Source organism: Chrysochloris asiatica, unplaced genomic scaffold, assembly GCF_000296735.1.
Source record: "Chrysochloris asiatica unplaced genomic scaffold, ChrAsi1.0 scaffold00013, whole genome shotgun sequence".
Lineage (NCBI taxonomy): Eukaryota > Metazoa > Chordata > Mammalia > Afrosoricida > Chrysochloridae > Chrysochloris > Chrysochloris asiatica.
The window spans coordinates 14,602,428-14,615,735 of record NW_006408531.1 but is presented as its reverse complement, the minus strand read 5'-3'; the positions used below and the strand labels follow the sequence as shown (position 1 = coordinate 14,615,735).

At 39.3% G+C, this 13,308-nt stretch overlaps 1 protein-coding gene across 1 annotated transcript in view; it reads right to left on the bottom strand.

Annotated features, from left to right (window-relative positions):
• The window catches only part of MAP7 (microtubule-associated protein 7), a 208,320-nt gene that overhangs the window by 66,754 nt on the left and 128,258 nt on the right, over window positions 1–13,308 (bottom strand). The window contains exons 4-6 of the mRNA XM_006834714.1: window positions 6,568–6,731; window positions 5,700–5,817; window positions 2,453–2,563 (exon numbers count right to left, since the gene is read on the bottom strand). Coding sequence (XP_006834777.1) covers window positions 2,453–2,563; window positions 5,700–5,817; window positions 6,568–6,731 — 393 coding nt within the window. The remainder of the gene's footprint in view (window positions 1–2,452; window positions 2,564–5,699; window positions 5,818–6,567; window positions 6,732–13,308) is intronic.

Here is a 13,308-nt window from a genome sequence, read left to right as displayed (position 1 = left end):
TGCTTATCGCAGGTTGATAATGAGTCTTCCTCCAATCCTGATGCCATGTTTTTCTTTATATAGCTCAGCTTCTCGGATTATTTGCTCAGCATACAGGTTGAATAAGTATGGTGAAAGAATACAACCTTGTCGTACACCTTTCTTAATTTTAAACATTCATTGTTTCCATGTTCTATTCGAACAACTGCTTCTCGGTCCATGTACAGGTTCTTCATGAGAACAATTAAGTGTTCCGGAATACTCATACATCGCAATGTTGTCCATAGCTTGTCATGATCCATACAACTGAAAGCCTCTGAGTAGTCAGTAAAGCACAGGTAAACATCTTTCTGGTATTCTCTGCTTTCAGGATCCAATGGATCCATAGGACATCAGCAATGATATCCCTTGTTCCACGGCCTCTTCTGAATCTGGCTTGAACTCTGGAAGTTCTCTGTCAATGTATGCTTCCAGCCACCATTTCTGTATTACCTTTAGTAAAACTTTACTCGCATGGGATATCAAAGATACTGTCTGATGATTTCCGCATTACGTTGGGTCACCTCTCTTTGGAATGGGCACAATTTCAGATTGAAGAAGTTGGTTGAATTCTTCTGTTTCATCCTTACTGTCTTTAGTGGTTGGTGCATAAATTTGACTAATAGTGATATTAACTAGTCTTTCCTGTAGGCGCATAAATATTATCCTATCACAGACAGTGTTGTACCTTGTAACTGAAACTGGAGTAGATGATCCTATAACTTCTCAGATCTCAGAATTCTATTTTCTTAGAAATATCTAGGAGTCCTTGTGTGGTACTGTACGGGTAAGCTGTGGACTGCCGCTCCTTGGAAACCCCATACAAGGATGCCATGAGTCAGAACTGACTTGATGACACTAACAACAACAACAAGGATATCAATTGGATACTATTATGTAGAACCAATAAAAGGCCTTCTTATCTCTGACAGACAGACAAGCTGCACACTGGTATTCTCCAGAAGTGTGGACTGGATATTGTCTAGTTTATGGTCCATCTCCCATGTCCATCGTGATCCCAATATCAGCTCTGGGGCTGCAGGAGGCAGTAAGCCATGTTAACCTTTAAAGTACTGTAAAATCCTAACTGTAGTCTGTCTTGGACCAGATTACAAAAGCATGAAATTAAAGTAATAAATCAGTGATGAATTCCAAAGATAGTATGAATAGAGAACTATAGGAATAGCATTTATATTCTATATTTTACAGTATATTAAGGAAATGGGTTTGAAAATAACAGCTATTTATGGGAAGGAATCTTAATTCATAATAACTCCTCTAACACGAATAACACTACCTAGATTACATGTCTAATATTGATTTTTGAAGAAATGATTTAGGTAAATTAGGTAAAAGAATGTAATTATTTCAGTCAAAAGGCAAGAACAGCAACTTGTTCAAACATTTACAACTTTAAGAGATTACTTATAAAATAACATCAACACTTACATTATATTGTACAGTACAATGACACCATAATTTTCATGCAATATGAAATATACGAATACATATACACACATCCAGAACATGCACACATTATATTCTTTTTAAAGACTATAAATAGTGAACCTTTCCTAATCAGTTTAACAAACTACTCAAATTAACTACAATTTGCTATTTCTGAAAAGTTGCCCTCTGATATTGCACAATAATGCTTTGGTTTTTGATTTATGTAAAACAAGTAGTTTATCCTAAAAGCTTGGATTTTTCTTCTGCAATACTTAAATATATGAAATAATTTCATTTTCTGAATAAATTAAACATTCATGTACTGTAAATCCATCAGATGAATAAAATGAAAAATTTAAATAAAATGTTAAATGGAGGACTATGATTATTAATCTTGTTAGGAAACTGTAATGATGATGACACTTTTGAAGTTAGGCCAAATTCTTTCAGAGTACATGAATGGACACCAAAAACCAAACACACATACTAGAAATGCAATAAGAAATGTTGGGTTAAATGAGAAATACACTGATAATATGAAGTCTACCAACATGAATCATTTAAAAAATTTTCTTTTTTTTTTTAAAAGAAAGTCGAAGCCTGGAATTCCCAAAGTACAGATGAAAAGCCAAAAACTGAAGTCAAATAGATGTTCATAACAAGGATTATTTGCATTGTGGTGGGTAAGTGGGCGATTTCTGGAGCTGTGAACTCATTTACTAGGGAGAAGCACCGCTTTCATCACTGCCACCATTCATCAATGCCACCATTCAGCCAAGTTCTACAATGAGAAACGTTCTTGTCCCAAGGAAAACGCTGCTCAGCCGTTTATTGCTTTTTTACTCTGAAGCTTTTTTCTTCCTATTTAAGAAACGTAGGGAAAGCAACTTCAGATGCTTATTATTATCTGTAAACATCCAGGAAAAAAAAAAAAAAAGTATTAAGCAGAGAACAGAACACTTTTTTGCTTTCCTTTTGACTGTACCTCTGTCTGGAGAATTGAGTAACGTTGCAGAAGAAGAGGAGAGCCGCTTGCTAATGACAGGATCAACATGTTTCGAAAGATTCATGGTGGAAACTGACCGCCTGTCAGGATCTAAAACAAATGGAGAGAATGCTAATTGACAAGCAGCATGTAGTATTGCAATTTCCTAGTTCTCGGATGGAAGGAAAAACGAGGTGTGGATGCTTCCAGCTCTATCACTAGATCTTTCATTAACAGCACAGTTTCCTATGTGGACATCTTAAAGGCAACTTAAAGGCTAGAAATAAATTTCATTTTTCTTATAGGACAAAATAAATATTTAGTGCACCAGTTTGTCAGCCATGGAAATTCAAGGATACTGTTATAACACAATAAATGGGTAAAAACAAAAGGAAGGCTAGTGGAGGGCTACTATGATCAGGGAGTCTGACTGGACAGTACATTTAAGACAATGGACAATGAAAGCGAATGCCTTGAAATTTTCAAAGTAGGAGCAATGTGGCAATAATGAGAAGCAAAAAGGAGCAACAAGGCGAAACCCCAGCAGCTGATTAGTCTGCTTTAGCTGTTGGTGACCGCGTGTGTATCAGAGTGGAATTGTGCTTCCCAGGGTTTTCAATGGTTGTTTCTTGGAAGTAGATTAGACCTTTCTTCCAAGGTACTACTAGGTGGACCTGACCCTCCAACCTTTTGGAAAGCAGCAGAACACTTCAGTTTTTGCCACCCAGGGAATTCCGGGGGTAATATTTTGTTGTTGTTGTTATGTGTCACTGAGTAAGTTCTGACCCATTAGTGACCACATATAGGGTTTCAAAGGAGTGGCTGGTGGCTTTGGAGTGCCAACCTTGCAGTTAGCAGTCCAGTGCTTATCCTACAGCACCACACCAGGACCCCATAGTGCTGGTAAAACAGAAGAAATACACTGGGATAAAATACATGACATTCTGTGTGTTTGTTGGTACCTTTGCTTACAGTCATTTTACCCAGGACATTGGAGTTCAATTATGAAGAATACAATTTTTTACAAAAAGAAGAGGAAAAAAGAAACACTTCAGGTGTGCAAAAGGAAGACTGTTGAAGTATTTCTTTTTAAAATATCTACTAATAATCATGCTTCTGTGCCTGTAACACAGAGTCTAGTGTGGTTTACAAGGGTAGAACCTGAACACAATCTTCTCCAACCAAACTGACAACAATATAAGTAAATCAGAAATCTTTTCTCTAAATTTAGGAACAATATCAATGTTCATTTTGTAACTGGTCAGGTAATATTAGAATAATATTCTTATATTCATGTTTTATATGATAACAATAGCCACATAAAAGGCAAAACCAGCTGTTAGTGTTTTATCGATACGCTGGAACAAAATTGTAACTAACCAACACAAATCATGCTCTATGCACAAAACTGAATATAACAGAAGTCTTAAAATATTTATCAGGGCTGTAGGAGAATGTTCTGATTTATAATAATCAAAGTTCAAAGGGATTTTACTATTTTATTTTTTAATAGTGTCTTCTAAGATGAAAACTGAAAATATGCCTTGTAATAAATGCCTTGTAAACCCAGTTCCCACTGGTCTAACTAACCTTGGCAGTAAAGATTTTACAGTGAACTTTCTCCAGATGATGACTTTTTTTACTACTATTTACAGAAAACGAGCTATAAACAAGCCTTCCATCAGCATCCGGCATTGGTATCTCCTACTGGGACCCAGTTTTATGGGTGAAGCAATTTTATTCAAAAACACACACCAGTTCTGTGACTCACATTTACCTTTAATTGATGGGCTTTTAGGGTACTGCTAACACAAAGAATAGGTTTAGGGTAAGCCATCAAAAGGAACACCTTAATGATGAAATGTGTGGTACAAAGGCACAAGAAGAGATACTGAAATTCATACCCAGGTGACTTCATAGGAAAATACTTTCTGATACTGCTTTATGTGCTAAGATTTATTTATTTAGGGGAAATCGTGTCTATTGGTAGGCCTACCCTCCGGCACTGTCATCGGAAAGTAGGCCATGGTGATATGCTTTTAACAATTTTTTTTTTCTTGAAAGAAAGTGGACATAGAGGATGCAATGAATGTTAGGAATGAAACAGAATGTACAAACAACCACCTGTATTCTTTAAGCTCATTACTGAAAAAGGGAGTGGCCATAATGACTGGGAAAGAAGAAGGAGTTAAACTCGACGTACTTCAATTCCAGGTAATTTGTTTTAAACATTTTGTATGGTATTATCTAAAATGATCTTGTAAAGTGAAAGCAAGGGTACCACACGTAGTTGCTTTATTTCAGACCTTTAAGTCTTCTAAGTCATATTACACTTTGGAAACATTGTGCCATGTACCTGATCTAGGTCTATGCAATAGGGTGTTAAGCATGCGTTCTCAGCTATTGATGAACAAACAGGCCCTTGGTCTGAGGTGCTAGCTATAGGTCAGGCAGGCAGTCAGCAGTCACAGGGAGACTGTACCAGACTTTCTAGTACCACCCAAAGCTGTGAAATGATGTTTCAGGCCTGCTAAATTGAGAAAAGTGAATGATGATTCAACAAAACCACCTGGAGACAGAATGTAAGACAATGAGTTTGCAAAGTTAAAAAAAAAAGGTTGTTAAGACTCATAAAATGAAAAACAACTGATGCATTATGCAAAGTTCAAGGTATATTGAATTTACAGTACAAAAAATACTTGCACTATATCCAAATTGTAGTATGATTTTACATCCATCCAAGGAGAAAGAGATACATCTACTACTATTTCTCCTTCAGAAACCTGCACGTTTCTTTGAAGAATACTAGTGATGCATACACTTAGGGTCAGAATGCATTAACTCACAGTACCGATAGTCAGTTAACATGATGCTGACTCTTCAAGAGAAAAATATAAAACTGGCCAACATAGTCCTAAAACCCTCATGCATATGAATTACTTAAAATGATTTGAGTTAAAACTAGCATGTCTATATAGAAACACTGCATAGATGCCTATCACTTTAAGGAATCTATGACAAAATGAGGAAAGCAGCCTGTGTTAAAGAAAAGAAAAGAACCCACCTTCTTACCTTCACCTCCCTTTTATCTTCCAGAGGTGAAAGAACTGTTTACTGAAGTTTAATTATTTCAGCAGGATTAAAAACAACCCCACCAATTTAGCAAACAGAGATTTAGGAAAAGCAGCAGCTACGCTTTTATTATCCAGGAAAAAGGCTGATTTTGAAACCTGTCACTGCTTTTTACCTGCACTGTGGAAGCTGGGGATCCCATGGAGGGGGCCTCCCCAGGACCACCGGTTATGCTTCTGTTTGGGCTTTTGGCTTCTTTCCATTGTACGCCGTACAACAGCTTCATGGCGCTCCTGAAATGGAATAGAAGAACTAATGATCAGACTCAAATGGCTGTTTAGGGCTTCTTCAACTCCAGGGAAGAGTGGAGCAAGGGGTAGTTGTTAAGTTCTGGCTTTACTACTTCAAACCGATTTTCTAATTTCCACGAGCATTAATCATCTTATCTTCAAAGTTTAATAATCTCTACTTGGCATATGCGGAGTCCTGGTGTGGTGCTGTGGGTTAATGAGTTAGACTGCACAGCCATTTGAACTATAAGGTTGGTGGTTCAAGCTTACCAGTTGCTCCTTGGAAACCCTATACAGGGTCACTATGGGTTGGAAGTGACTGGATAGCACTTAACAACAACAACCTGGCATATATGAATAGGTGTGCAAATCTTAGCATAAGCCGATTGTTAACAAATGAGATAACGTTGGGTGCCACTGAATCTACTTCGACTCATTGTGACTCCATGTACAGAGGAGAAGTACCCTGTAGGGTTGTCTTCATTGTACTTGCTTGGCAAAGTCGAGGGTCAGAAAAAAAGATGACCTTCAAAGAGATGGTTCCACACAGTTATGGGCAATGAAATAAATCACCGCCACCTCTCTAGGACTCCCGCAGTCTAACAACTCTAGAAACCATGGCAGTGATCCTGTATGGCATAATGCTTGGCACCAGTTTGTTCTGCATCCCAACCCATTTGTGCAGCGTGCCATGAAGCATGTGCTGCACTTTGGAACCAGAGGAGCCTCCCATATTTCCAGAGGGCATCTCACTTTGTCCTCCTCGAGCCTCTGCCTCCGTTTCTCCTCCACAGCGGCCCGCCTCCGCTCCTCCTTCAACCTCTGCTCCTCGAGCTTCTTCTTCCGCTCCTCCAGGTGCCTCTCATAGTGCAGCCGTGCACGCTCTTCTCTTTCTAACCAGACGATTTCTCTCGCAGCTTCAGAAAAAAGAATGAGGGAAAACAAACACAAGCAAGCTTAGGACTTGAACACTTAGGGATACATAAGTGATCCACATTGAACAAATAAATACAGGGTTTTCAGGTTTATGTATTCACCAAGTATGGCCTTTTACTTTCCTTAGAGTTTCAGGAAGAAAATGCTAGCATTAATTTTTAACATAATTTAATATGGTAGAAACGAAGTCAGAGAAGATGCGCTGAATTCTCTTCAGGTACCTCACTAGTTTGGCCTATTACTACTATAGAATAATTCGGAAACCATTTCCCATGGACACGATTTTGATACTAATAAGATGTTCTCCTTATTATTAGACCCTGTACAGGATCGCTATGAGTTGGAACCGACTCTAGGGCACATAACAACAACAACAACAAGATGTTTTCCAAACCAACAGTACCGTCTCTCCCTTTGGGTTTATTCTGTATCTGCCTCCCTGCTTACTTTAAATGAAACCCTCTGGAGCATGCTTCTTCTTTGACACACATGGGCCCCATGAGTTGGAATCAAATTGATGGCAACTGGCTGGTTTCTAAGCTGTGAACATTAGGGAAAACTAATCGAAAGGTATTTAGGGACTGTCTTGATAACTTTTGTAAATCTGATATTAAATTATTTTTTAAAAAAAATAAAGAAATGTGATTATCACCAAGATGAAAGTCTGTGACTATCTTTCCTTTAACAGATCACTAATTCTGTATGAGCACTAGAGGTAGCTGTATTAAACAGCTTACAGGTATGGAGACTCTGTCAGCTAAGCAAGGGAAAGGCCAAGGCAAGCAGATCTGTGGCTGAGACAGTACAATCTAGTTAAATAAGGCTTCAAAACATGAGCTGGGGGAAAATATTAAAAATAGTGTTCAATGACAGACTGTCTTGTCAGTTCTTCTTCATTTATACATGATTCTGCCTCATTTTAGGGGAAAATGTAGCCCACAAAACTTAAAAAAAAAAAAAAAGCATTAACATCAGCATTAACAACTAAAAACATCTTTAATGAGTTATTATAAAGTATAAAGTGTAAAATGGAATTAAGAGCATAGATCTCGAGGGCTCTGCATAGCATACACAGTTACTTTTTAAGTGAAAAAAAGGAAATTCACAACATTTCTGTTCCCTTTAAATGTTTAACATAAAAGTTTCTGCATTTTTGGCTGTCTTTTGAATCTTGGTTTTCCTTGCATTATATTATAAAATAGACACTGGAGGGGGAGAGAAAGGAATAGCGAAAAGCATCACCATAGAAAGCTTGTAAGTCCGTCTTCTGCCTACAACTGATTGGAATACCTAAAATGGGGCTACAACGTACCCAGTGAAGGAGGCTTCCTGCAGAGCCTCTGCAATACATAAGACTATAGGTGGAAGCCAACCACATCCAGATCTCCAGAGATGGGAAATTTCCACTTGAAAGGACAAGCAGACCAACCTGGAGTGGCTAGAAGAACAGAACATACTTCTTGAAAGAAAGACCTACAGGAAAAATATAAAACAACATAGGCAGACCGACTGTTACTACAAGAACAAGCAACTTGCTTGCCCAGGAAACATCAAGGCAAGTGGTCGGGTCCCCAGTGCAAACCCCCTTCCAAGACTAAGACTCAATGGGAATACACGCTGTGATTGGTGACCACGTTTGTCACCAATAAGGGGAAGTGAGGGAAAAACAGCAATGAAGTGGTGAGCTAAGCCCTACAATGTTCAATAGACTTCTGTGAACCTGGGTGAAAACCTGGTTGGTTGGCTAGCAGTGTGGCAAGACCTGGGGACTCTTGTGACACAGCCACAGAAGACTAGAGTGGAGAGTGAAGCGTCCAACTGATAAGAAGAAAGGGCATATGCATAAGAACACCCACACTTGCAGATAATACCCACTTATCCTGGCTTCAGTGACTGGATAATCAGAGCTCAACCAGAAGTAAAAAAAAAAAAGTATTCTCATACAATTTGATGAACTTGACCTACACCTATGGAAGCAGCTCAAAAGAGGAACAAGTCCTTACCCCAAGAATCATTCCCACACCCTCCACACACAGAGTAGACAGGGATGGGAGCAACTTGGACATTGGCTACCCAGAATGGGGGGCGGGAGGCTACAAAGGCAAGAAGTGACTGGCTTACAAGCTTTCAAGAGGGAACCTAGATCCAGAGGGCCTGGAGGAAGATAGAATCTCCAGTGAGTAGTATTCAATCTGACTAGCCGGGGCTGATGCAATGAAATGCAGACGGGTCTCTTGTGATACAATAGTGAATAATTGTTAACAGGACTGATTGTGAGGGTCGGAAAAGTAAAGGTAGACATTTTATAGCAAGGAGGGGAGTGATTAACTTTTCAGTCTAGGAGCGGAGGTCCCTAGGACCATCAAGGAAGAAGAGCAGAGAGCGGGACCCTACCCAGAGAAGCAGTGATGCCTGAAATGGAGGCAGAGATGATGACGTGGAGCGATGGAGCAGCTGGAGACTTTAGATTCAGAGAGGGAGAGCAACTGTGTGCTGAAGACCTGCGGGGTACTGGGGAAGGATTGCATGGAGGGGATTGTAACCATGGCAATGAGACAATATATGATAGAATGAATGTAAAACTAATGTTCTCCCATGTAAACTATCACATAATTCACAATAAAACATTTAAGGGGAAAAAAAAAAAGTTTTCTGCATTTCTGCCACCATTCAAGCTTTCACAAAGTTATTAATTTGAGGAGCCCACGCTACTGAAATGGATCTGAATCAACTTTACTTTGTTGCTGAGTGTACTTTTAAGTAGATTCTGATGGATTTTCTAGGCGCTAATCTTTGCTTTCGCTGGGTCTGGATCTGGCATATAGTTTGTCACCTGGACTTGAGCTAGTGACCTGCCCTACTGCCTGATGGACCTGGAAGCTGTCAGCAGCCTGCTATCTTACCAGCCTGACCTGCCTGCCTGTTGCCTGACCTGCCAATCCTGGTTCGTCACCTGACTCACAGGCATGGGACTTGTCCACCTCTACAACTAGGTGAGCCATTTCCTTGATATAAACTTCTCTTTATATATATACAAGCTCCATTGGTTTTGCTACTCTAGAGATCCCAGTCTAAGACAGTTATAGTTCTTTTTCTTAAGTTACTTTATTAATTTTCATTAGAATAATCTAATTTATGCCTTTAAAGTGGGTTGCCTATAGAAAACATATATTTGGATCTTGTTAGCTGCTGTTGCTTTAAGTCTGATTTAAAAACTGCTTGTTTTGTAATTGGTGTGTTTAGACCATTTCATCTAAAGTAGCATTGGCTATGATGTGTGGTTAACTAAGAAGCTCTGGTAGCTTACAGGTTATGAGTCAGGCCGCTAACCTCAAGGTTAGTAGTTTGAAGCTACCAACTATTCCATGGGAGAAAGGTAAGGCTTTCTGCTTCTGTAAAGATTTCAGCCTCCACCACTACCACCACCATTGTATGGTTAGGTGTAGGCTGGACTTTTTTATTTGCTTTCAGTCTTCTCTATTTTTCTCTTCCTCTTTTGTTTGGATTATCTGAATTATTTTTAATATTCCAATTTAATTTATTGATTGAATTTTTGAGATATCACAGATCTTTTAAAAGTGTTTGTTCTAGGGATTACAGGATACATGCATAACTTTCTAGAGTCTATTCACAGTCAATATTTTACCACTTCAAGTGAAAGCTTGTAAGCATATGGGTCTTTATACTCTCCTCTCCTAATACTGTCATATGTATTCATCTACATACATCATAAACACCAACAATGTTATCAATTTTGCTTTCAATAATCGTACATGTCCTAAGGGGAGTGTGGTGGCTGTGGAGCATAAGCACTGGACTGTAAACCACAAAGTCAGCCGTTCAAATCCACCTGCTGCTCCTTGGGAAAAAGATGACTTTCTTCTCCTACAAAGATGTACAGCCTCAGAAACCCTATAGAGGGTCGCTATGGGTTGGAACCAACTCAACAACACCTAACAACAGCAACCAATCCTTACGAGAGCAGACAGCCAAGTCTTTTGGTTAGCAGGCAAGTGCTTAACCACTGTGACATTAAGGCTCCTTGACTTTACTGTTGTTAAGTTACTAACAACAGATTGTTATAAGTCCAGATTGTGTCATCTTTTATACTACAGGACAGCACGAAACATTTCAATGTTTTCATAAGAATTGAAAGTTCATGTATCTTGAGGGTTTTAATTATGCAAAATATTCCTGTGGATAGTAGATAATGTCAAGGTCTAGTATTTTCTCATTAATAAATGGGAATTTTTATCATAAGAAATCAACAACACAGTCAGTGCTTAAAATCAAGAACAATCACTTAATTCCATAAAGAGGTAACGCTGTAAAAAATATAGCATGTTGAACAAAGGAATTATAATATTAACCTTTATTCTTCTGAAATTCTGATTTATCCCGGAACTCTCATATCATAAAATGAAATGAAACCCACTGTTGTCCTGGAGAATCTGGGCATTAAAAAATTCCATCTCTGGGCGGCTGCCACGAGCATTAGGGTTAATGGCAAAGTAACAATATGCACGCACCACATAAAAGAGAAAAAACTCTTTCAATGGGGACTCCCCATCAGAGATGCACACTGACTCTTATACTAAGAGGAATTTGAAACTGAAAGGCAGGGTCTTGTGGTGAAGAGACCATAGAATCCCTTACCATTAACAAGTAACAATGTCTGTGGTCTTGTTTCCTCAGATTGCTATAGGCTTGTTATGAGGACTCAGTTACATACATGGCATAGAGTGCAGTGCCCTGCACACAGTAAAATCCAGGTGCCATCAAGTCAATCCTGATCTCATGGATGTCAGGGTCCTAATGATTTTTAGAAGCAGATCACCAGGTCCTTCTTCCAAGGCACCTCTGGGTGGACTGTCACCTTCTGATCAGTAGCCAAGAGTGTAGCCATTTACACCACCAGGAACTGCTACGCATGCAGATTCAAAGCTGTCCAATCAGTTCCGAACGCTGGGGATCCATGTGTGTTATCGCAGAGCTGCTCCCCATAGCGGTTTCAAGAGGTTATTTTTGGGAAGTAGCCCACCAGACCTGTCTTCTGAGAATTCAAACTGCCAACCTTTTGGTTAGCAGTTGAATGCTTACATGTGGGTGTCACAGTTAAGACATTTAAAAGAAGCATATTTAAAATGAAGTTTCAAAAGTCTAAAAATAAAGAATGAGCAAACAGCTAACAGCTATCCTCAATTTTACCCTCATTAATCTTGGGTGCTCTACCTTAACTCAATACTTACAGACAACTGGCTCCGTTATTTTATATCACAACTAACTCTAAAGTCCACCGTCTTCTCTTGCAATCTCTTTGCTATAATTTTATTTAAGCCCTTGTCCCTTTCTCACTTTTTCTGATGTTTAGTGTGTCCCCTTTGACTCCATTCTGTATACTTTCTTCAGAGCCATCTTCCCCAATACCATGGTCCTGTTTGAAAATCTGTTAGTCTCCGTAGTCTTCTGACTCTTTAAGTCAAGTACTGTTCTCGTGTGACAAACTTCTGTAGTCTTTCCTGTCTTAGGTCAAATGTCCCTTCCTCTGAGGAGCCTTCCCTGACGACGACAGGGCTCCCACATAAGTACTAAAAATATTCATGCTCTAGATCGTAACTCCTCTGCTACAGGGTTCTGAGTTTTTCCCACGTTTATGAACCAAAGGAAGAAGTCCAAGGTGCACTGAAGCCATTGGCAAAGAACAAGGCTCCAGGAATTAATGAAATACAAGTTGAAATCTTTCATATCATCAGGAGGGACCAGTCTCTGGAAAAGGGTATTATACTTGGTACAGTGGAGGGTGAGCATATAAGAGGGAGACCCCTAACAGAGTGGACTGGCACAGGGCAGTGGCAATGCGCTCAGGTGCTAACAGCGACTGTGAGCTTGGCGCCGGACCAGGCAGTGTTTCATTCTGTTGTGAGTCAGAACTGACTCGATGACACCCAACAACAACAACAACAACAGTTTAGCAGAAAGGAGCCCTGGTATCTCAATGGTTAAGTACTTGCCTGATAATTGAAAGGCTGGGAATTCAAGCCCAATCAACAGTTCCATGGCAGAAAGGCCTGGTGATCTGTTCCCAGAGAGATTACAGCCTAGAGAACACTGCAGGGCACTTCTACTCTGCCATGGGTTTGTTATGAGTCTGGAATTGACTTGGCACACAACAACAGTTTAGCAGATGATTAAAATAAGTTTGATGAAGGACCTAAACTGAGGGACTTCAAAGCAATGTGACTTACCTACGGACCTTAGCATTAATTCAAAGACTTCTAAACTTACCACTTTACTTGTTCTTCCATTGAACTTTCATTGATTATGCCATAGAGACTAGCCAGCTGATGTAGGGTACCCAGGATGCTGTCTCTCCTGTCCCTGAGGGACCATCCTACTTGGCTTTCTTTCTTATACACAATGGTAAGTTAATGGGTAAGCAGTATATAAGTGTGGTAGACCAAAGACTAAAATCCAGGATCTTCTTTAGACAAGGGCTGATGGATTTTTTTTTTTTTTTTTATGTTTATTGTGAATTATATGATAGTTTACATGGGAGAA